The 24795-nt window shown below is 44.5% G+C and overlaps 2 protein-coding genes across 2 annotated transcripts; one reads left to right on the top strand and one right to left on the bottom strand.

The window, feature by feature from the left end:
- Window positions 1-85: 85 nt before the first annotated feature.
- Window positions 86-24568, bottom strand: DPP7 (dipeptidyl peptidase 7). The gene is made up of 13 exons (XM_084299189.1): window positions 24421-24568; window positions 24036-24149; window positions 21609-21748; window positions 20712-20875; window positions 18701-18836; window positions 15711-15792; window positions 14753-14919; window positions 13494-13554; window positions 2695-2813; window positions 2438-2594; window positions 2089-2153; window positions 1073-1143; window positions 86-511 (listed from the first exon to the last, which is right to left on the bottom strand). Exons 1-13 carry the CDS (start codon window positions 24488-24490, stop codon window positions 376-378), a joined length of 1482 nt encoding a protein of 493 aa, XP_084155315.1. The 5' UTR covers window positions 24491-24568; the 3' UTR covers window positions 86-375.
- LOC311217264 (kelch-like protein 13) lies at window positions 2842-12909 on the top strand (the record flags this gene model as incomplete). The annotated part of the gene is given in 5 exon segments (XM_084299188.1): window positions 2842-6333; window positions 8440-8692; window positions 11308-11468; window positions 12500-12889; window positions 12892-12909. Coding segments are annotated over 5 exon segments (1857 nt in total). The 5' UTR covers window positions 2842-5298.
- Window positions 24569-24795: the final 227 nt, after the last annotated feature.

The following is a 24795-nucleotide window of genomic DNA, read 5'->3' as shown; positions in this document are numbered from 1 at the left end:
TTCCTCTAGTCATCCAGTTTTTATGTTCTCTAATAATTTACCTTCATCCTGCCCACCATACTGTTCAGGACAGTGATGACTCCTGGGCCTTGAGGCAAGCTTTTATTCTTTCCATCATTTACAATAACTTCTCATTAGTAGGTGAACATGAAACTCTATTAACATGGTTTTGGCTTCAGTCAGTGATTTATCCTTTTGTTTTTCTTTTGATCCTTTATTAGGTGCAGGTGGGACACTTCAGGAAGGTGAATTTTCATCAGCATGGTGGAAGAGATAATACTTTCTCAAAAAGAACAACTCAGCAGGCTGTGGTCTTTTTGCAGCCTGGTAGCAAGTAGTGGCAGCCTTGCCACCTCCATGTGTGTCTTATCACAGCTACCCACTTGCTGAAGCTCCAAAGCGCTTCTCCCATCCTCTTTTCATTCTTGCAGATTTCACCCAGTCACTGATGATGCTCGCTTCTAACTTGCGTGCCTCTATGACAGATGGCGGGTCAGCTGGATTGTGTCCTCTAGAGAAAGCAGAGCAGTATGAGCTAGTTAGGGGAGAGCACTACATTTTGGCTAAGCCATATCTTTGTCTCTTGCATAGGGAAAGCATAGCCAGGGAACTAACGGACAGAGATCATCTCTTTAGTCTCGTGGTTTGTACTTCATATTTAAACTCCAGAAAACAAGTTAACATAATGCCCATTAACATAAAGCTCTCCCTTGCGTCATTGGCTGTTGCCCTCTGCTGGAGGACTGAAGGCTGATGGTTAATGCCTGGAGACTGCTTCATATGACTGATTGCCACAGGCCATCAGACACTCATGGCAAGCAGAACATGTTCCAAGAAAGTACGTGAGTTTAGGGATGAGTCCTGCATAACCTGTCTTCCATGAAGGCTATAAGACCACTTGCATTAGGTTAGAAAATGACTCCAAAATTATGCCTTAACAGTCTGGTATTCAGTTCTATTTAAATAAAGTATCTCCTTGTTCTGTGGACTGTGGCTAGCTAAGACCAAACACCCATGGCAGTAGGATCTTGGCATCCAAAGGACAGTAACCTGTCAGTTACTTCATACTTACCGGAGATCCAGGTGATGAGCACCTCCTTTAATGGTTATTACAATTAGTGAAGGACTTAGGCTGCTATTTATCTGGAATGAAAGGAAGAGAGACAAACTCTCAGAGTAACCAAGCAGAACTGGACATCAGTTCTGAAAACTGATGTGGGTAGGAGTGATGAAATGCATGGGAAGAGATTGTAGGTATAGCTGGTACTGTGTGCATGACTAACTCCTCTTGAGTCAAACCCTCTGACTCAGGTAAATTGGAGGCTTCCTATAATATGAAAACCCAGCCTAATTTAGAGAAGGCAGTTTGAAATACAAGGTTCATCCACTCTAAGGACCATGTTCCTTTTGTAGCTGGGACTGCCAAGCCAGCCTAAAACAAGGGACCACCTGCAGTATAATCAAGAGTTCAATTAACTCAAAATCCTGTTTTGAGTCTTTTAAAAGTAGAGTTCTATCACCACTCTGAATTTTTGTTGACTCTAAACTGAAATGTTCCCAGGTTTAGATTGATGATTACAGCAACTGCCTGATCTAACAAAACATGCTGAGAAAGGAAAATTCAAGGCGCATGCAGTGCTGAGACTGTCTTGAAATAGAATTGCAACAGGTTAAGGTTCATAGAATCATAGAATGGTTTGGGTTGAAAGAGACCTTAAAGCCCATAGTTCTATGCCCCAGGGACACCTCCCACCAGCCCAGGCTGCCCAAAAACTGATCCAACCTGGCCTTGAACACTTCCAGGGGTGGGGTAGACCCACAAGGTGCTGGATTCCTGATGTGTCTGCTCTACGCAGGAAGCCACTGCTACTGCTGCAATGTTCCTGGCTGTTTGGCTACTCACTACTCAAACATGTCTGTCATTAACATCCGGCAACTCCTGAATGGTTCAGCATAAAACAGCCACTTGCAGAAATTCAGATAGGCTAAAGTTGAATTGCCAGCACTGATTTGAAAGGGCGAAGTGGGCAGTGCATCACCTGGGAAGGCTGCTGTCTGTGCTTGGTAGATGGGAGTTAACCTGCTTACCCCACCTCCAGCCCATGGGTCCAAGTCTCCGTTTGAAAAAATGATGTTGCTTGCACTTTTCAAGTCTGAAATTCAAAGATGACATTTGACAGGCTTCCTTTCTGCCCATTTACCCACTGGCATTTGGTTTCTACAGCAAATAAAAACAGTAACAGAAAACACAGGACAACAGAACTTCCCACTTCCATTTCAGAGAGAGAAAAGTCTGCTCAAGCCCTTATGCTGGGCCTGATGGCTGTGTTTTTCTGCTGGCACTTGTTAGCTGTGCCTGTCCCTGCAGGGCTCAGCCAGGCTAAAGGAATGCAGGGAGCAAATATGAGCTACGTGATGAGCACCCAACACAACACACCTCCTCCCCAGAAGTTTGTCTGCAGCCACTGTGCTCTTGGCTTCACGCTCCATTTGCTCTGACAGTACTGTTCTCTCATGGCTTCTGTGAAGGGCATCTCGGGGAACATGTCAGTCACGTTGTTGCTGTCAAACGTTAAGTTGATCTCCGTACAGACCTGAAAGAGGTACAAGAACTGCCATTGGAGGGGGGGGGGGGGGGGGGGGCGGAATAAACGGGGCAGCTGTTGAAGCTTGCTGGTGTCTCTAACACCTTACCTGATAGTCCCAGGCCTCAGCATCCATGCCAGTGCCACAGCCTGTGGGATCAGCACAGGGCCGGTACAGTCGGTATATGTCATAACACTGTACTGAGCCAGAGGAGTTGTAAAATACCCCTGCCAGGTGGAAACACAACACAAAGCCAACTTATCATTAACCCTCTGCCCTCTCAGTCACAGCCTTTGTGAAAGTCGTGCATCCAAGACCAAGGAAAGGGTGAACACCCCAGGTAAGTGAGCAGGTAAGGAAGGAAAAGCCCTAGCAGCATATGTACCAGCTTTGGGTTGTGATCACAACTTTATGCCAAAGTGTTCATAAGGTCTCGCTACCATCTATGTCTATCCCTTTGTTATAAATGAGGTCTCAACTCAATCTGAATTTTGTAATATTTATAAAACAAATGTTTCTAAAAGGTATAAAAGGCAAGTAAACAGCGCTGGGTGTGCTCCACCAACACGCACACACGGACATCAAACATTCTAAATATACAGAACATTGCTTTGCATACTAAACCCAAGTATGCCTATACATACGTACAATCAGGATAGGTAACAAACAATCCTTTAAGTTCCATAACTTACTAAAATCAAGTATGCCTATACATGTGTAAAATCAGGAAAGGTAACAAACAACCCTTTAAGTTCCATGACTTAACAGTCTCCATTTTCGATTCCTTTTCTTGATTACTAACAAGTCTCCATTTTCCATTCCCTTTGAACAATATGTCTCGCTTTAAGTTGTCAAGCAACTCGGTCTTCAGGCCTTATGTATCCCGTTCTTCCCAGATCGAAGAAAAGCATATCCATCTCCTTTTCAAGGCCAATGAGGCCTGGGTCAAAAGGCACGTTCAGGTCAACAGGGGGCGTAACAGCAAAGGCCTTCGATGGCTGTAGCAGCAGAGGGGCCCATGGCCTAGCAGTCGGATCAGTAAAGGAGCCCGCAGCTCCCTCACTATCTGGCAAGCCACATGTTTGTGATTGTGGCTCCACATGGCTCTTCAAGGCCTCAGAGACTGCTCTCAGGTGCTGAGCAATCCCACTGCAACCTTGCCATTTTTAGTTGCAGAGTCCCACACCTTGACCTCAGTTTGGTCCCATATTTCAGGCTCATAAACTGTCCAATTGTTAATAAGGAGAATAAGCTGTAAGGTTACCAGGACAGTCTTTGTTCCTAAGGACATGTGATTCCCCATAATGCGCAACTGCTTACCAGCGAGAGGCAGTTGTGTGCACAGGTCCGCTTCTCTCAGCTTGAGCTTCTCTCCAGCTCCAGTGCACCTATTTCCAGAGACTTTCTGTGCGAGCTTCTCTGAGCAGTTTGCTGAGTTTAGCCGAACCTATCTTCATGAGGCAATCAAAGTGCCCGTTCCTGTCCTGGTCTCCGTTTTGCCAGCCTGTTCCTCTTCACTTCTTTTTCCTGCTTCTTTATTGATGTAACTTCATCGTGTTGCCTTTTTTTATCTTGAGGGCAGGCTCCCTCTTATACCCTTCTCTCCACAGCAGTTCTTTTCAAAACAACTTTTCATTGGTGAAACAACTTTGAATGTAACAACAACAGCAAACACCCAGAAACATCCATGCCTTAAGGGCTGGAGAACAAGAGAACCAGCTGGGGAACAAGAAACCGGAGACTGCATGGAGTCTCCTGAATCACCCTTCTTTGTTCCCTCTAAACTCTTTTATATTCCTGATGGCCTAATGTTATCTCAACCACGGGGCTTTCCAACCCCCATGGCCATATTCCCAAATCTCCCCCTTCTTTATTAATATCAACCATTTTCTTGACACGAATTACCACTCCATATATAACAGCTTGCTTCTGCTGCATCCACAGTTAGGAAGAGACTCCCAAAAGTTTCCTGCTATCTCTGCTCATGCCAAAAGCTGAGTGAGCAGCTCACTGGTCTTTGGGAGGGCCCCAGCCTCCAATCCCTAATGCACCCAAGAGCAGGCTGCATAGAGAAAATTAGTCCCCAGCACAACAGGCTTCAAACTGAACTGGATGTATCTGCTGACACCATCCTCCTCCCCCTCCCACAAAGTATCTGTTGTATGAATGCATCTAATTAAGCAAGAAGGCCAAGGGGGTGCATGTCACAAGATTTTGTTTGACTGTTGGTCAAAAAGGGAATGATGGCATGTGCAGGCTTGCCCTGATGAAAGCACCTGACCAGAGGGTCCAGTGAAGCATAGCTGGGGAGCTACAGAGGAATGAGTTGCTTTTGTGCAGATGGGTAGTTACCAGATAGCACGAGGAAGAATGCAGTAACGCCAGTGTCATAGCCCACAGGCAAAACCCACAAACACTGTTTCTGCGATAACTAGCACCAACAGCTCTGCTGGCAAACAACCCCACTTAGCTCTGTGAGGAATGCAGCACTCAGCTCCTGCAGAGGCAACCTGAAAAAGCATGATGAGGAGAGAAGTCGCTGCTGTGTCTGCATTTTGAATGGGTTGGTGGAGCAAGCAGCACAGCCTCAGCTCCCTCAAAGCATGAAACCCCCGGTTCATCTGCAGATGACTGCACAGGAGATGCACTGAGCGTACAACGAGTCCTGGGACTGTGCTGTTCACAACGAAGCTGTTCAGCTTGCAGACCAACATGGAGAGGCTTGTGTCTGACACTTATCTGGTGAGACTCCTAGAAGGGATCAGCAGCCTTCATGCCCAGAAAGCACTGTGTGATGTAACACTGGAGGCAGAAGGGGTTTGCTTTCCAGCACACAAGATCATTTTAGCATCAGCAAGTAATTACTGCAAGATCCTATTTGTTGGAAACTTGACAGGAGTGGGAAGCTTGGATTGTAACATCCATCTGAAAGCCATCAGTGCTGCGGGGCTGAGGAATGTTCTCAACTTCATTTACTCCAACAAATTAGATCTTTCATTACAGAATATTGAGGAAACATTCAAAGCTGCAGAAACCCTGCTTATTCGTGAAGTCATCAAGCTATGCTTCAAATTTCTGGAGGGCTGTTTGAACTGTGAGAACTGCATGGATGTTCTTAACATTGCTAAAAAACTTGGCCTGGCAGAGTTGAGACAGAAAGCCATGTGCTATGTAGGGCAGAATTACAAACAGATACTGGCTGATCCTCAGTGCTTGAAAGATCTTGACAGAGGAACCCTTTGTGAAATCTTAGACAGGACCAACACAGAGGGGTGCAGCGAGCTGGAACTGTTCAGAGCTGCTGTGAGCTGGCTGCAGCATGACCGCACACGGCTGGAAGATGCAGCAGACACTTTAAGGCGCATAAGATTCCCTCTCATTCCTTTACAGGATCTGCAGGAATTTGTTCAGGAAACGCCTTTTATGAAGCTAAAATCAGGCTGCCACAGACACCTTCAGGAGGCTCTGACTTACCAGTCCCTACTATATGCTCAGCCACTCCTGCAGACCCAACGCACAAGCCTCCACTCCAGTTCCACCATGCTGCTTATTGCTGGTGGCAGAACCACTGACAACTGCATTTGCAGAGAGATGTGGGCTGCCGACAAGAGCTGCAGCACATGGTACAAGGTTGGGGACCTCTCTGTGCCATTGTACAATCACTGTGTAGCCATCATCAATGACTTCCTCTTTGTCATTGGGGGACAGTGCAAATTTGATCCCATGGGAAAGCAACCATCAAATGAGGTAAGACACAAGAAACCTTTAGACTTGGAAAAATGTCTAAGGAAGAGAGGGAGGGAGGGGGGGAGGGAGGGAGTGAGGGAGAGAGGGAGTGTTACTCGGCTTGCTCACTGAAGGTCTCCCACTTCTACATACTAGAATTGCAGAATATCTTGCTTTGGGAAAGGACCCACAAGAATCATTCAGTTCAAGTCCCACTTCCACATAGGACCACACTAAAATCAGACCCTGTTATAAATGAGGTCTCAAATCAATCTGAATTTTGTAATATTTATAAAACAAATATTTCTAAAAGGTATAAAAACTATAAAAGGTATAGAAGGCAAGTAAACAGCGCTGGGTGTGCAGAGAGTCTATGCTCCACCAACACGCACACACGGACATCAAACATTCTAAATATACAGAACATTGCTTTGCATACTAAACCCAAGTATGCCTATACATACGTACAATCAGGATAGGTAACAAACAATCCTTTAAGTTCCATAACTTACTAAAATCAAGTATGCCTATACATGTGTAAAATCAGGAAAGGTAACAAACAACCCTTTAAGTTCCATGACTTAACAGTCTCCATTTTCGATTCCTTTTCTTGATTACTAACAAGTCTCCATTTTCCATTCCCTTTGAACAATATGTCTCGCTTTAAGTTGTCAAGCAACTCGGTCTTCAGGCCTTATGTATCCCGTTCTTCCCAGATCGAAGAAAAGCATATCCATCTCCTTTTCAAGGCCAATGAGGCCTGGGTCAAAAGGCACGTTCAGGTCAACAGGGGGCGTAACAGCAAAGGCCTTCGATGGCTGTAGCAGCAGAGGGGCCCATGGCCTAGCAGTCGGATCAGTAAAGGAGCCCGCAGCTCCCTCACTATCTGGCAAGCCACATGTTTGTGATTGTGGCTCCACATGGCTCTTCAAGGCCTCAGAGACTGCTCTCAGGTGCTGAGCAATCCCACTGCAACCTTGCCATTTTTAGTTGCAGAGTCCCACACCTTGACCTCAGTTTGGTCCCATATTTCAGGCTCATAAACTGTCCAATTGTTAATAAGGAGAATAAGCTGTAAGGTTACCAGGACAGTCTTTGTTCCTAAGGACATGTGATTCCCCATAATGCGCAACTGCTTACCAGCGAGAGGCAGTTGTGTGCACAGGTCCGCTTCTCTCAGCTCGAGCTTCTCTCCAGCTCCAGTGCACCTATTTCCAGAGACTTTCTGTGCGAGCTTCTCTGAGCAGTTTGCTGAGTTTAGCCGAACCTATCTTCATGAGGCAATCAAAGTGCCCGTTCCTGTCCTGGTCTCCGTTTTGCCAGCCTGTTCCTCTTCACTTCTTTTTCCTGCTTCTTTATTGATGTAACTTCATCGTGTTGCCTTTTTTTATCTTGAGGGCAGGCTCCCTCTTATACCCTTCTCTCCACAGCAGTTCTTTTCAAAACAACTTTTCATTGGTGAAACAACTTTGAATGTAACAACAACAGCAAACACCCAGAAACATCCATGCCTTAAGGGCTGGAGAACAAGAGAACCAGCTGGGGAACAAGAAACCGGAGACTGCATGGAGTCTCCTGAATCACCCTTCTTTGTTCCCTCTAAACTCTTTTATATTCCTGATGGCCTAATGTTATCTCAACCACGGGGCTTTCCAACCCCCATGGCCATATTCCCAAATCTCCCCCTTCTTTATTAATATCAACCATTTTCTTGACATGAATTACCACTCCATACATAACAGACCCTATGTCTTAAATCATTGTCCATATGCTTCTTGAAGTCTTGGTAGCTTTGGTGCTGTAAACACTTTCTTGGGCAGTCTGTTCCAGTGCCCAAACACCTCTTGGTGAAGAACCTTTTCCTAACACCCAGCCTGAGCCTCCCCTGTTGCAGCTCTATGCTGTTCCCTTGGGTCCTGTAGCTGTTTCCAGAGAGCAGAGATCAGCATCTGCCCCTTCGCAGGGATGCCAGCTCCATCAGCATGGTACTGCTGTTTCAGGTGTCCAGCTCTGAATGTAAACCATCCCTCAGCCCAGAGAAAATGTTCATCAGTTCTTGAAGCCACATGAGATGCAAAGCCAGGCACCTGCTTTCTGCTAACCATCTCCTGTTTGGTATATTTCTAGGTTTTCCGATTTGATCCACGCAACACTTCCTGGCTCCAGGTTGCCAGCATGCTGGAGCGGCGGACACGCTTCCATGCGGATGTGCTGTCTGATCATATCTTTTCTGTGGGTGGTGGGACACTGCTGGGGACCCTCACCCGCACTGTGGAATCATACCAGCCCACTGACAACAAGTGGGAGTTTGCAGCTCCTTTCCCCGTGCCTATTGCTGATCATGCAGGCACAGTACACAAGGGAGTCCTCTATATTTCAGGTGACAAAGCTAATCAAAATCAGCATATTCCCATATACTTTCATTGATTTTTTAGTGGCATCTGAACATCACAGTCCAAGCCTGTATCTACACCAACACCCACAGCTTTTCCTGCTGTGTCAGCACAACCTCACTGTGATCTTGAATTGCAGGAGCCATTTTCTTTCCATGACATTAAACGTGACATCATCTACTTGCAAACCACACTCCTACTTGGTTCTGACCTTGCAGTCCTGGCTAAAATCCCAAAGCTTTGCTGTCTGAAAGGTAAATGAGGGTCCTAGTGCTAGGGATGGGATTATACTCTGGTATTAATCTGAAGGGAAGATGTGGGACTAACTCCCCTGCACTGCACTGTTAGTCCATATAAAAATAAGTACAGTGCAGGTTCTTACCTTCTTACCTGCAGTACCTGTACAGCTCTTATCCTCTAAGAGACCCCTTGGTCTTTACAAGGATCTTTGGTAGATGGTGCAGTATGTATGTATGCAAGAAAGCACCATGGATTTAAACATTTCACGGAACTGCTGGAGGACCTTTAGGTTCTACAGCTACTAATTCAGACTTGAAAGATAGTCTTTAGTTTGTCCTTGGAAAAGCACTGTGGTGTTTGTGTTATTGATCTGCAGTTAAAAGTCCTGGGGTCTGCCTATCATTGCTATAGGATCCATGCTTCTTAACCCCTTATTGCCAGCTGGGATCCCTGTGCTGATCTAGTCCACATTATTTTTTAACTGTACATTTGCAAAGACCTGCACTTACCTGCAACTATTTGTACACCTAAGGTCTGGAGAGCAGAAAAGGCAGTACAGAGGCTGTCTGATAGCAACACACACTCCACTGACAGCAGAACACTTCCTGTACTGGCTGTGCAGATGACCAAAAAGGAAGGATACTGGTTCAGCCAGAGGAAAAGCTGAGGCTCAGGTACAAGTCCCTGCTTTGGCTCAGTTGACCCATGGTACCACAGAAAGCTCATTTAACTGCTGTTTGTCTTGATTCCTACTGGACAGCAAGGACAAAATTGCCTCCTAGCTTCACAGAGCTTCAAACGTGCTGTAGCGATCTAGGTTGGATAACACTATTCCAGAAGTACCCCTTATGTAAAAGATCTGACCTGTCTATAACATTAATTTCCTTCTAAAATCAGTGGTGTAACTGCAAATTTGATTTACCCTGCGCAAGCAAACTCAGAAATTAAGTGTTACTTTAATAAAGTATGTAAAAATAAGTACCATGCAGACAATGTGCCTATGTTGTCCTGGTTTTGGCTGGGACAAAAGTTAATTTAACCAAAGCTAATTTTCTTCATAGAGAAGAGATGGTGCTGTGTTTTGAGTTTTTGATGAAAATAGCAGTGATAGCACACCAATGTATTCAGTTGTGGCTGAGCAGTGCTTACAGAGTCAAGACTTTTCTATTTCTTGTGCTGCCCTGCCAGTGAGGAGGCTGAATGAGAGCTGGGAGGGGACATAGCCAGCACAGTTGGCCTAAAATGGCCAAAGCAATATTATATTCCATACCACAGAATGTCATGCTCAACAATAAAACTGGGGGAATGGGGAAGGAGGAAGGGGGGACATTGAGAGTTGTGGCATTTGTCTTCTCAAGAAACCGTTATATGTGATGGTATTGCTTTCCTGGAAATTACTGAACATCTGCTTGCTGATGGGAAATAGCAAAAAAAAAATCCATATTTTGCTTTGCTTGCATGCACAGCTTTTGCTTTACCTAGTATACTATTTTTATCTCAACCCACAAGTTTTTCTAACTTTTACCTTTCTGATTCTCACCCCAGTGCACTGTTGTTGAGTAATAAGTGGCTGTGTGGAGCTCAGCAGCCTAATAGGGTTACACCACAATGCATACAGAGAAAGCATCAAAGCCCCAGGAAGCTGGGCATATGCCCAACCAGAAGTATCACCTTCATTTTTTGCAAAGCCTCTCTGCAGGTTGGAATTCAACAGGCAGAAAGTTAAAAGTATTTACCCTTCCAATAGCAGCACTTTTGACCTGTAAGGAGCTTTTTATAAGTCAGCACTGAAATACACAAATGAGTGCCTAAAAGAGAAAGTTGACGATAGCAATGGCAGATTGGCTCTGAACTTTGAATCTTTGTCAGTAGTTCAAAGAACTTCAAGTGTTTTTCTTTCAAAAAACTATTCTGTGACTCTGTGTGCTGGAAGCAGATTCCGTAACTAAAGCCATTTGTGCTTCCTGGTTGCACCGGAAATACCCCAAGAGCTGATACAAAACTCATTTGTGAATAACTATCTGCAGAAACAGTTGGAACTATTTTTTAAAAATAATATCTAAGAAGCTCATGTTTTAAATTTCATACCATGTCAGCTCTGCTGATGTTTGCAGAATGTTTTCTGGATGTTTGGGCAGTGAGGCACTGTAACAGGTTGCCCTGAGAGGTTGTGGATGCCCCATCCCTGGACGTGTTCAAGACCAGGTTGCATAGAGCCTTATCCAACCTGATCTAGTGGGTTGCATCCCTGCCCATGGCAGGGGTTTGAAGCTATATGATCTTTAAGGTCCCTTCCAACCCAAGCTATTCTATGATTCTGAGACTGACAGATGGATTTTCAAGATTTCTGCTCTTCTTCTAGGGGGCTTCTCAGCAGGTAAAACCTTACGAGACACTTACAGCTACCTCCCCCACCTCCGACGTTGGACTAGCAACTCTGCCATGACCTTTACCCGCTGTGATCATGGGATGGCTACAGTAAAAGACAGAATCTTTTGCATTGGAGGAAGGACACTAAAAGGAGTAAGTTCATTTGTTCTTGTAACACCAATTCTCTTCCAAAATGGAGTCTCTGTACTGCTAGGCCCTGACTGCATTATTCCATCTGGATGACCAACAACTTTATTATTTTTGTTCTCTTAGTGAACTTGTGTAGCTGCAAGTTAGGCCAGTAAGCTTATGCAAGCATACCTGCCCAAAATCATGCCCACTAAAAGCTGCCTTGTCATACCCTGTTTGCCAGGGTACAAAGGCTCTTTAAAGCTCTATTTTACATAGAGAAAACATACAGTGTAGCTGCAGCCTAATGCAGGAAAACCTAAGGGTAAAATTGCTCATGTACCTGCCCAAAATATGTTGATTTTCCTTGTTTGTGCTGAGAGGGTATAAAACACTGGCAAATAGAAGAGGAATGAATTGCAGTGAAGACACCAGCCTAGATTTTAGGAGACATAAGTTCAAATCCTGGAATGGATCATTCAAATCATTCAAAGATCATTCAGCAATTCATATTTGAAAGTAAAGATTCAGGATCCCATGCCCAATTTTGGCATGGCCAGTGCTGTTTCTTTCAAAGGAATGAATGTGTCTTAGAGTACTTAATTGCTTACTGAGGAAGTGATAGAAATCTGTAAAGAGAAACTGCACATCAGATCTGACATCAAATTCCTCCAGATGACACAAACTCAGTTATTATCTAGAATTCAGTGCACTGTAGCTCTCTTCCCATGAGGTCCTCCATAATGTGTTAAGTCTACAGAGACCAGGAAGGACTTAAGCTAAACCAATTCCAGTAGGTTCCTGTGGCTCATTCCTCCCATTTTCCAAGAACAAGCATATTTTAAAGCAGTTCTTCAATGGCATTATTTTATTTAATTCAGCTTCTTTTGATGCTTTGATTTCTAAATTAAGACTGAAGATGTGGCACCTTGAGTTCCGCTGTATTCAAACACATGTCGAGATTTCCTCTACCATGAACCAAACAAGCCTGATGTGACATTGATACCTGCTTGAGGTGTAATATGATGGATCAGTGTTGGTCTGGTTCTTTGCAGGTGGAGGAATGGATTCACGTTGATGCAACAGAGTACTATTGTCCTGTAAATGATCAGTGGACAACGCTGTCACTATCCCCATTCAGCGGCTGCCAGTTCAGTATCACAGCCTGTGAGTCTATGCTCTACCTCACAGGAGGTGGGTCACTACACGACATGCAAAAAGAAGACAGTGTTTTCATGTATGACATAGAGGGGCAGGTATGGAAGAAAGCCAGTTCCCTGCCTAAAGCTCTGGTTGATCATGCCTCTTGCATGATTAAATTGTCCCAAGTGAATGCAACTGGTGAGCCAGGGAGAGGCACAAAGTGCTCCCTCACCAGCAGGAGGGAGAAATGTACTCCCAGCTTGTTCATCACAAAGAAAAAAAAGTTCCACTCTTCCTCTGAAGAGAAGTAGGATGTGAATAGGTCGAGCTGATCTGACAGTGTTTGCCAAGAGGTTAGTGCTTTAGCAACACTTCTAGTTCTCTAGCCAAACATTTTCAGCTGTGATTTAGAATTGACACTTTATATTGCTGGCTGAAAATTTATGTACTCACAGAGATAAGCATATACCATGCATTTACAATTGTCTTGCCACTCAGATAAGATTGTAGGGCATTATGATGGCAACCTTGTCCTCAACTAGCAGACCAGAGAACTTCCTTCAGTGAACATGCACTGAATCTGTGACTGCTTGAGCCAGAGTATGGGTAAACATTTAGAAAAGAACCAAGTACCTTAGAAGTCACATTTCATCGAAAGTCAACAGCATGCAATATTTTTGCAGCAAGGGCCACAACAGCTGAAAAATTTTACAAGGATAAGTTTGAAAAGGTGAGAGAATGAACCTGCCATCATGCATTCCAATGGATGAAACCAATACAGCACAAACCATCCCACTGGAAAATCAGAGTTGTACCAGCTCCCACAATACATAAACCACATAATGATGAGGTGCTTCTAGAAAACAGGATTTTAAATGAAAGACCAATCTGATAAGATTAACTCACCAACAAGAGCTGCCAGGCCTTCAATTGGATCTGTCTGGGCAAGGATTTGTTCACAGCCAACCTGGATGAGACACATTACAGGCAAATTGCAGGCATGACAGGTAACAGTCTATGCCACAGAAGGGATAAACAGGAAGATTTGTCTAAAGTATCACTTGCATATTTGATTGCAACATCTTTTTGGTGTTTTTTCCTCTCTCTAGCAACAAAATACATAGAAACAGTGAGAAAGAACTAAGCCTGTTTCTTTTCCAAGGTAAACATCCACAGCTATGTGGAGGACACTTACAAGGAACAGTTCTTCCTCCTGCAATCAGAATATTTTAATGCCCTTCTCAAAGGAGGTTAGAATATTATTTCCATTTTACAGATCATTAAACAGAACCTAGAAGGGAGCTGGATGGCCAGTGGAGCCAGAGACAGCAACTCCTGGATCCCTGTAATACATGGCCTGTAGCACCTCTTGCATAGTGTGCATTTTGCTCCAGGTAGGACTTACACCACAAATGTCAGCTGCTGTCTTAGCCACAAGGCCAGAAGGATGTACAGTTCCATTAGCCTAGTGTACAGGAGTGCAGCAGAGAACAGAAGCACAAGGCTGACAGCAAAGCAGAAGTCAAGAGCTGCAATAGTGACAGGTGATCTGGGACCTTTTTCAGGCCCCAGTTGCTGTCTAAGAAGTGTTTGTAACCAGGCTCTTTTCCCACACTTGGCCATCTCCTACTCTTAAAAGTTTTTGGGTTTTCTAGTCCCCATACCAGCAGGCATTTCTCCTCATTGTACTCTGAGGTGTAGCATTTTACCGGATGATACTTTAAAAAGGAACCTGATTTTTAGAACTCCAACCTACCCACCAAGAAAAATATGTCTATGAAAGTGTTTCAAGGCTACCACAAACTACATTTTTTGAAATGCTGTATATTTTAGCAATCAAAACTGAAGTCAACAAACTTGCACAGGCCATTTTGTCTAAAGTAAACACAGAGAATGGCAGGTATGGCTCCAGCAAGCCCTCCCTGACAAGCCTGATAGCAATGCATTTCAAACACAACAGCCACCATCTCAGAGGGGCTTAAAACATGTAGATTTATTATCATCACAGTGGAAGTGCTATAACCCACCACTACCTCTCCCTGTCACCACCACCCAGTGATGTGTACCTGATTGTGCCCCATGCTGTGCAGCCCTGCACTCAGGTCATTGAAGTGTATGTCCCTCCCTTCAGAAAGTGCAATTCTCACCTGTGTCCTGGTACTCACCTTCACTGGATTAGCAGGGAGGTGACCCATAAAATCAGTTTTGTAAGGGTAGTCCATCATGGCCATCATGGTGAAGGCATTTCTAGCAAAACCAAAAAGCTGGTAAACATCCTCCTTGTTAGAAATCTTATTGCATGTAGCCATTTTGCTGCTGATTTCATCATAAGCTACAGAATAAAAGCAAATGAAAGGCATGAACTTCAACAGAGTAAACCAATACCAGGCTGCAGCATCTTGTTTCACTCAAGGATAATGAGATATGTAACACATAGTTGAGGTTTCCAGCAGGAAGGGTATGTTACATCTAAATTTACACAAACACAGATGTTCAGGCAAAGCCTTCCTGTGTGGCTTCACTGGCCTGAAGCCTGCATCTCCCACTCATGAGACACAGAAACCTCCCTGGGGAACATTGGTGGAAGCAGCACCCTCTGAGACAGAACAGTTGCGGCTGATGCAGTGAAAAGAGCAGTAAGTACAAGGCTGTCCTCCCCAGCACCCTGTGTGGCAACGTCCTCCTTGCTCCCTCAGGCTCTGCTGCCTCCCACCTGCTGTGCCCTTCAGAGCCAAGCAGGACAGTCTCATCAACCAGGCTCTTGTGCAGGAGAACAGATATCCAAGCACAGATATCACAGATATTACCAGCATCAAATAGAAGGTGTTTTTGAAAACTCTTTTTTTTTTTTTTCTCCTGCAGAAAAGACTGTTTAATTAACACAGTGCAATCCTCCATACAGATATTTACATTTTAGTGTCCATTACTAATTATAATACTGATCGAAACTGTTTGTGAAATCAAAAATCAATCATGCAAGCAGGAAGGTCAGGCAGACATTTGCATTGATTTAGCTGGAACCCAGTTAAGGCCTAACCAAAAACCTGACAGAATCAACTTTTTGCCCCCATCCCAGAGTCTACCTACCCCTGGGAAACGGTCTGTGGGGCCATTTGTTCTTACCTCCACTCAGGCACAGATTCTTAATCTGATGGAAGGCTTTGCGTACAGCTGTGACACAGTCTGGTCCAGACTTCTGGAAGTCCTGAAAGGACAGAAAATGACAGGATTACAGTTGTACAGAGGAGATATGTGCAGAGCACATTCACAACTCACAGCACATTCACAACTGAAACAACTCAGAGGTATCATCTGAACAGGGGTTCTGAGAAGGAATTATGTGCAGATGCTACACAGGGAAGCTGCCAGAAGTACCAGGAGATGACAGAAGTTACTTGCCCACTATGGCCAGAATCATATCTGCATCTCCAGAAGCAATGATGGTTGTGCTTCTGCTTTAAGCTCCAGAAATCAGAATGTGCCACCACAAACTAACAGCCTGCACAGCTCAGACCAAGCAGTAATTGTTTCACCAGGTCACTACTGGGACTAGCCTTTAGACAAAACACTTTGCACTTCGTGGAGCCATTAGACTGAACATGAAACAATGAGAGTAGACATGTGCCTTGACCAGGACATGGGAACAGGTACCAGACTATTAGGGCCAAGAGCTGTTTTTTATTTTTAAAACATATAATAGAGGCCTCCTACTGTACTTTATCTGTAAGAAGGAGCCACACAGGGCTGAGCACTGGATTGGGAAACCAAGACCTGCTTTTCTTCTTAAGCCTGCCAGTGACCTACCAGATGACCAAGAAGGCCAAGTCTTCTTTTCTCGGGAAAAGCACTACTGATCCTCTTGAAAAAGCACTGTAAAGTATGCTTCAAGAGCTGTGGCTGGTTATGCTGTTGGAACAAGTTGTTTCTGCCACTGAAGGCAACCTGAACTGTTTCTCTTCTGTCAGCTTGTAAGGCAGTTTGAGATCTGCCCACAACCAGTACTTTGTAATAGTAAGTAGTAGGGCTCTTTTAAGGTCTCTTCATCATGTGAGAACAATGGTAACTAACCACAGACCACTAGCTAAGCGTTTTTCTTACAAAGACGCAGCCTCAACTAGAAACAGATATGGAATATTCCTTTGACTCCTCTCTGTGCCTTTTTGTCTGAAAGTTCAAGAAATCACTTTGGGATTTTCCATGGTTTAAATCTCCTTCTGTGTGTGCTTATTGTCAACTAATGGCTCTAGACTGTAGCATGCAGATTAGTCAGTCTGGGATGGAAGAGTAAGTCTGTTCTGGCTGCAGTGAGCACTGAGGTCCCTGAGAGGCTAATGCCGAACTGCTGCAGTGTGCTGCCTGACACATAATGAACCACTGCCGCTTTTGCTTTTCCCCAGCAGACCATTATGGACATAGAAACAGGTCAGCTGAGCTGTTGCAGAGGCAGGAGGCATTACAGACATTCCAAGAAAAGCTGTTCCAACTTGGCAATCAAAGCTTTCAGGCTGCCAGCTTTACTTTTTTGAATTACACCTAATTCAGAAGTCTAAACCAATCTGAAGTTGATCGCTTGGCCAGCCCCTGCAGCAGTAAGCTTACAGGAAGCACGCGTGTTGCTGTACATGTATTCTTCACACTAGGGCTTTCTGTCTGGCTGCAGGGATGGCAGTTGGTGTACATATAAACCTAGTCTTATGCAAATACCATACACAGAATAAACTTTCTGACCTTTGCTCTCTTCCCCTGTGAGCTGTAGGCTCATGAAATGTGCCAGAAATGCTCAATAAAAGTCATAGAGAAAGCTGCTTTGAGAGAACATACTCTGACTCAGAAGCAGAAAGCTGAAGAGAGAGCTCCCACAACGATTCACAGAAGGTTTGTGCCTTGATTAGTATTAACAGCTCTCAGGGGCATTTGTTCACTGAGCAGGGCAGCTGAATTCAGCCTTCAGATGCACAGGGTTGCTGTTATATAGACATGCTGAAGGTGGAAGGAATTACTTTGAAAACAACTCAAAGTGCTTGCTTAGTATCTGAGTTAGTTTGTTTTTTTTTTTTTTTTTCACATGAAAAGGTCAAAGCCCTGTTTTCAGGGGTGTGTAATGACTCACAGCACATTCACAACTGAAACAAGTCAGAGCTATCATCTGAACAGGGGTTCTGAGAAGGAATTCACTTCATCCAGAGAAGAATTCCCACTATTGAGCATGTTAGACAATTGAGTGATACCATATATTCAAAATGTATAATTTTAAGACAAGATGTCTTTTGTTCACTTATATACTTAAATTTTCAAATGCTATTGAGTTTATTTTCACAACTCTCTTCTTTATGCTTACCAGTAATACTGTCTGCGCTGTAAGTCTCTGCATTAAAATAAGGTTTTATATACATGCATGTAACAAGAGCAAAAGGACCACATGTCAAACACAGGTAGTTCACACAAAGCCACATGTGTCACCCAGATCTAGAAAATCATACCAAAGAGGCAAAACAGCCACCATCACAAGATTTCAGTACTACCAGCTAGTACATTTCTTTCCATGTAAACTAAATGCAAGTCAGTTCTCAGCAATACTCCCACAGATACTTTCATTTATTCTGATGTTCTTAGGACGTGAAAGCCACATTTAAATTTTGGTTTTCAGTGAATCCAGGACACCATGCACGTTTTTATTTAGTGAAATATTCAAGTTCTTCATTGAAATGCAACCATATTGAGACTAAGGATCTACAGTGAATCATAAATATCAATGCAAAAACATTTTGAAAGAGGATTTGAACAATTAATTATCCATTTTTTTTCAGCCAGGTATAAAGGAAAACTTTCAGCCTGTAATTTGGACAACTCACTAGAAATGGAAAAGTGAATTCTTAGTGGTACTAAACATCATGGAACTGTTTTGTGTTGCTTACAAGAGCAGCACCTTTGAGCCCTGAGCTGCCCCAGCCACAGCAACAGTCAAAACTATTTGCAGCTGCTGCTTTTCCTTGCAGATCTGTGTAGCACTGATGCTGCAAAAACAGCTGTCTGTCTAAAGACATGGAAAAGAAAAAAAATCCTGCCTTCTTAAAGGAAGAAGAAAAACGTTCTTGCAAAGAGCTACTACTTACTGCTGTTACATCTCTGAAGAACTGAGTGGGGTCTCCAAGCCCAGCCACAGACAACAGAGGAGCACTAGCAGCTAATGCTCCAGCTACAATGTTCGGGTACTTCATCCTCATGTAAGCGCTCAGCATTCCTCCATAGCTGGCACAGGACAGAGAAGAGTTATTTCCTTTAACAGATAGATTATAACATACTAACTTGAAAGATCAGGCCAGCAGGCACAAGCTCACTGAACTCAAAAAACCAAAATGTTTATGCAAATCTAGGTGTCATCCTTATGTAAAAATACCTAGTTATAGTTAATGTACACAGCACGTTCTACTGACTTTTCCCCAGACCCTGAAGTCAACTCTTATGGGAATACACTAGCCCAATTGGATTCTGCAGACAAATATAAATGCTGCCTTTATCTAACTCTGCCCCATCCTGACCATGTCTTGATGATTTCAGTGCAGAACCAACTGGGGCTCAAGTCAAGCTGTCATTACCTAATGGGTGAAGGAGACAACATTTTGCATATAGGATTATAAAGACTGTCTAAAGAGCTAACAAGCAAAGGGTGTCCCTGGACACTACAGAATATTCAGCTCCCTCTACTGCTGGGAAATGGGACGCAGTTATCTTGGGCAACCCAAATAACAGCTTCATGAATTATCAGCAAAGGCCTAGGGAATGGGAGACATTAACAAATACCACATCAAAACTCAAAGCTGCCTTGACAGCTTCAGTGACAGGGCCACAGATCTGCAGATATATCTGGGATTGCTAGATAAGCCCAATGCCACAAAAGTTATTCAGATGCATTTTTTTTTTTTTTTTTTGTGTTACTCTGAGGTCATTCCTGGGGCTGATAAATGACAACCCTAACACAGAGATAACAACACCTCGTCTGACTCCAGCCTCTTCACTCACAGCTCAGAAGTATTCAAGTCCCACATCACCCACATGTAAAGCCATATACTTTTCTCTAACTCTGGTCTTGGAAACAGAAAAAAGAAATTGACACAAGAAAATTCAGTTCCACTGGATAGTTTGGCAAAACTGTAAGCAACTTAAGGTTGTTGTTCCCCCCTCCCCCTTGCCCCCTCTTCCCTCCCCCCCCCAAGAAACATGTTGCTCCAATACTGCTATATTTCAGTATTCTTCAGATAGGTTTAGTGCTGTTTAGAGCTGCTGCATGTTTAACTCCGATTTACAAACAAACAGCTGTAGTCTAATTGCTAGCAGGTCTCACTGAATCCCACCTCCCCACCCAAGGACTGTCCTGGCCCTTTTTACACTAGCTACTGTCCTGGTAGACATGGTACAAACACCACTGGGATCAACAACCCAGTCACCACTACAGTGAGCTGCAGTGTAATGATAATCACCTGATCAAATGCTTTTTAGCTCACTGCAATGTCTGAGAAGCCCTGTACTCATTGGAAACCTTTTAAAGGGAAGCACCTCTTCTGTAGGAAGCCATTCAAGAGAAAGGGACACAATATCAACACAGCTCTGAACTGCAGCTGAGCAAGCATTTTGAGGAAGGATGTGTGTTGGAAGCCAGGACTAACCAAGCAGCAGATTACAGAGCAGAATTATAAAAGATCCTACAATGAAAATGGCTAGATACTGATAAAGAGGCTGTGTTTAATAAAAAGCTGGTGGGCCCCAAGAAAGAATATTTTACCAATTATTAATTTTCAGCATTTTTCATGTAAAATCATGTGATACTGCAGGAGGAACTTATCTTCTGCAGTTCTGGCTGACTTGTACATTAAAGATGTCTAGAAACATCCAGTCTCCAAAACAAACATTCCCAAAGGCAATCACAAGTCAAGACTAATTCTTAATGGGAGAGCTGCCTGGGTCCTGGAGATAAGCTCTCAAGGAGCTCAGGCACATATGCTGTCTATAGAATAGCTTAGAGCTCTGCCTCTAAAGCTTGCTGGGGAGCTAAATGGAACTATGAGAACACCACAACTGTGTCTAGGAAAGGATGCAGAGAAGGGAAGAACCACACACAACCTTTACCTGCCTCCAAAAGCAATGACAGGGCAGTCTGCAGCACCATACTGCTGCTTAAGCTCAGTAATTAGCACTGCGTAGTCAGCAAGGGCTTGTTCCACAGTAAGCAGACCAGTCCTCTTCAGCTGTATTGACTCATGTCCAAATGGAAGAGACTTGCCATAGTACCTCTAAAAGTAAGGAGATATGCTGCAAAAATGTTGGTGTCAAAGCCTAGGCCTTCCTTGTTCTTCATGATAGGAATGGGACAAGTGTGCACAAATGGGAAGTGATAACAGAGCACACACCATCCCCTTAACTTATTCTTAACTGAGCAAATGCTCAGATTCTCCAGAATCTGCTTATATCAGATAAATAGAGACCTTCAGGATATGTCCCATAAAGGATGGTAAAGTTCAGGACAAGCTACTTCAGTGGGTGCCAAGTAGAGCCTTGACATGTCTCTCTCGTGAAATCCCCAACTAGAAAAGGGAACAGTGTATAATCTCTTCATGCATAGGTTGGAGAATAATAGATTTGTTAGGGTGGTGTACCTAGGAACAGGATGGTTTGGGACTTCAGAGGCTAGAAAGGAAAACATTACCTTAACGAAAGAACTCTCCAGTCCAGTGTGGAGTTCAAGACCGGTAGAAACTATTTACAACAGCAGTGATCTAAATCAAATATGCCATAGGATAAGTTTTACTGAAACAGTAGTCTCTATCCTGGATTGGTGGTAGGCATAATAAAAAAAATATCATAGGCTGTGGTTAAATAATGAAGAGCTACTACTATGACAAGAAAGCCTGCAGCAGGTCTACCTCTGCTTTGTGGCAAGAGATATTATTTTTCTGAACCTGGAGAAAGATGAATTTGGTAATACTAACACAACTCTATAATATGCATAATGACTAAAATACTCACATGCTCAGCAAATATCACAAGTGCTTCCTGTTCCTCTGCTAATTCAAATATGAAGTCGGAGTTCTGAGCAAAAGTCCAGATATCACCTTCATTGCCAGTATAGAGAAAGACTGGTCCAAGTCCTTTGTTCCAGAACTTTACTGAGTGAGGTAATTGACAGAAGACATACAACAAAAACAAACAAAACTGTCAGAGCATGAAATGTCTGGTTTTGGTGACTTTGGACAGGAGCTTAATGAGGAAGAACTCTTTGAACAGGCTGATCCCTGAGACCTGTGTTGGGGAATACAGATGTTAGAAAGGCCAGGCTACAGAAATCTGTCATTTGAGCAGGGTTCAGTAAGAGCTTCCATGAGATCACTATATGGCCTGGAACTTTTACTTCTGCCTAAAACTCCTGAAAATCTCAGATCTACAAGGAATTTGCAAACAGCTGCCCCCAAAAGAGTGATTTCCCATTTATATACCCATTTCAACCTAAATTGTCCCAAAACACTTGCACAGATCACTTTTCCTACAAAATGAACATTGAGGAATTGCCTGCCTCTTTCTACTGCTTTTATTGTGATGTACAACCCAGAGCCAAGCTGTAAATAACATTTGTTTTATCTTCTGATCTGTCTATAACTGATGGCAAATTGAGACTACCAGGAGGAGCTGACTGATGATGCCAATACTTGCTTGTGTAACACATGGCTGCTTTAGTGCTGACTTTGTCAAACATTTGATTTTAGCTTACTCTTAAATTGTACAGAAGTCAAGGGGAGGGTGGTGGGGAGAATAAATAGCTTTCTTCAACAAGACTTCAGACTGTCAGTTAAGCATTAAATTTATCACCTAAAAGGAGCCTCCAACAGAGGTCATGCTATGGATGCAACTGCAGCATGTCAGGCAAGGCTGTTACTATTAACAGATATTCTCAATGCAGACCTGCCAGAGCAAGTATTGGCTTGGAAACAGGCCTGAAATGTGTCATTAGTGAAATTCTTCATCTTTGTTAACAAAAAGGCTGATTCTTTTTGTGTTGCATCTGTTTTGGGTATCAGGTAGGAAAGTGAAATGCTCTATTTACTCTGGCATTTCTTCTCATATGCTTCATGGCTTCTGTAGCAAACAGCTGTGCACAAGAGCCAAAAACACAAACAGGTTGCTTAAACATATCTATTTTCAGATTTAAATCCTGGGGCAACTGCCAGCTAACCTCAAGACAGTCAGACGCCTGGTTGTGAAATAATAGTCTCCTTGAATTTCTCACTGATAATCCAAAGACTTGTATTGCACAAGAAGCAGAAAGAGGGAAACTACTCAGCATGTTTTGTTTCTCACAGATAAATTTAGCTCTAAATTTACAGACTTTGCCCTGGCAGGTCATGCAGATAAAACATAACACTTTAAAAATCAACTTTTGCAATGCTTTAGACCATGTGATCCCTAAGTTCTGCTGAAAAATGGTCATTTTATTTGTGAAATTTCAGTCCTGGGTATGCCATCAAAATTCACTAGTGTTCTGATCTTTGTGCCAAAGTGATCCCTGAGCTCATGCTTGGTATAATACATATAACAAGATGACAGTGATGAACAAGCTGCAGTATCAGATAATGAGAAGGCAATAATGTGCCTAACAGGCTCCAGGCACAGGCCTGTAGGCCTCAGATGACAGTGTGTGAGTGCTAGAACTGGCCAGCGCTACCCAAAGGTAGGTAGCACTCTGGGCTGATGTTAATCACAGCGCCACACTTGCTGTCTCACTGCAAATCTCCCTGATAACTCCAAGCACACAGTACTCAAAAACATCTGACTCTAGTTATTGAAATTATGATGAAAATGAAAGCACATTGTTTGGAAAAGTCTCCTCTCTCGCACTTCTTGTCACTCAGAAGATAACACATTATTTAGCTAGAAAGACAGACACTGCAGGCTCCTTGTACTCTTTGTTCAGCATGCCTTAAGCTATCTAAAGTTGTTGGGTTGTGAATAATGTGAAACACAGGCCCAAGAGACATCTTTCTTGGAGTTGTCTTCAGGTGTAAAAATCACCAGTACTGACTACAACATTTGGGTCACTGTTTTTCCTGATGCACTGAAGTTGCACTTGTAAGAAGATACTGTGTCTAACTGAAAATACACATGCACAGGGCAAGCCCAGTTCAAACCTACCACTGCCATTTTTTCTTACCTGCTCACATTGCTAAGAGGCCAATCTCCACATCTGCACCACACATCTCATTACCAGAATGAGGAACTGAAGGGGATGAGAGGAGAGGCTAAGCAAAGTGGGTCGTTAAAGGCTGGTGCTCGGATCAGACCGACTCCTGGCAGATCAGCACAGCTCTCTGAGATTCTCTGTCCCTGTGCACGAGTGGCGAGCCTTTGGAAAGCTCGATCGCTGCCACAGGCCGCAGTGCACCCCCAGGGCCCAGGACCCACCTGAGACCAGGTACCGCTGCGGGAAGGTCTCGTTGCTACAGGTCTCGAAGCTGAAGTGGTCCCGTACCTGCTGGAAGAACCGCTCCTCCAGGCCAGGCCCCGCTGGCCGGGCAGCTGGAGGAAAGGACAATCAGTGCAGGGCTGACCGACGACGGCCGCCACCCCCTGGTACGGCGCGGCGTGGCCAGACCCGGCCCGGCCCAGCCCGGCTGGCGGGAGGGTGCCGGCCTGTCCATGTCCGTCTGGGGCAGGGGAGCCCAGAGTGCCCAGCCGGTGAGGCCCGGGCCGACTGGGGGCTCTCGCCCGGAGGGGACGGACCCAGGGGGGCTCGCAGCACGGCACGGGGCGCAAGGAAGCAGAGCAAGGGCCTGCCTCGGGCACCCACCGGGCGCGCCGCAGGCCGGCAGCAGCAGCGGGAAGAGGCAGAAGAGCAGCAGCAGCGGGCGCGTTCCCATGGCAACCTCCCGCTCGCGCCTCCTCTCCGCGGGCACCGACCCGACCGCCGGCGCGGGAGCTCTGGGCGGCTGGGCAAAGAACCCCGTGGCCCGCGGTGTCCTGTGATAACGCCCCCTCACGTGACCACACGGGCGCCATATCTACCGAGGCACTGCCGTGTTGTCTGGGGGTGTTCCGTCAGCTGCTGCTTTTGGGTGCAGCTGGGCCCTGCTGGGGGCTCATGCAGGCAGCGCGGACCCTGAGCCCGCTGGGCCCCGTGCAGCTGGCAGCGGGATGGAGCTGAGCATCGGCAGGGCTCAGTGAC

Source organism: Netta rufina, assembly GCF_964035555.1.
Source record: "Netta rufina genome assembly, chromosome: 20".
NCBI classification, from domain to species: Eukaryota; Metazoa; Chordata; class Aves; order Anseriformes; family Anatidae; genus Netta; species Netta rufina.
Note: the sequence above shows the minus strand (reverse complement) of the source record. Positions and strands in the feature narration are given on the sequence as shown.

What these genes read in the sequence shown, in the direction of transcription:
- DPP7 (XM_084299189.1), bottom strand. Translation starts at nt 24,490, where the DNA reads ATGGGAACGCGCCCGCTGCTGCTGCTCTTCTGCCTCTTCCCGCTGCTG. An exon ending in GCAGCGGTACCTGGTCTCAG is followed by an intron (nt 21,749 to 24,035) that starts GTGGGTCCTGGG and finishes TACCTCACTCAG; the next exon opens with TAAAGTTCTGGAACAAAGGA. An exon ending in GACAAACTTCTGGGGAGGAG is followed by an intron (nt 2,154 to 2,437) that starts GTGTGTTGTGTT and finishes TTTGAATTTCAG; the next exon opens with ACTTGAAAAGTGCAAGCAAC.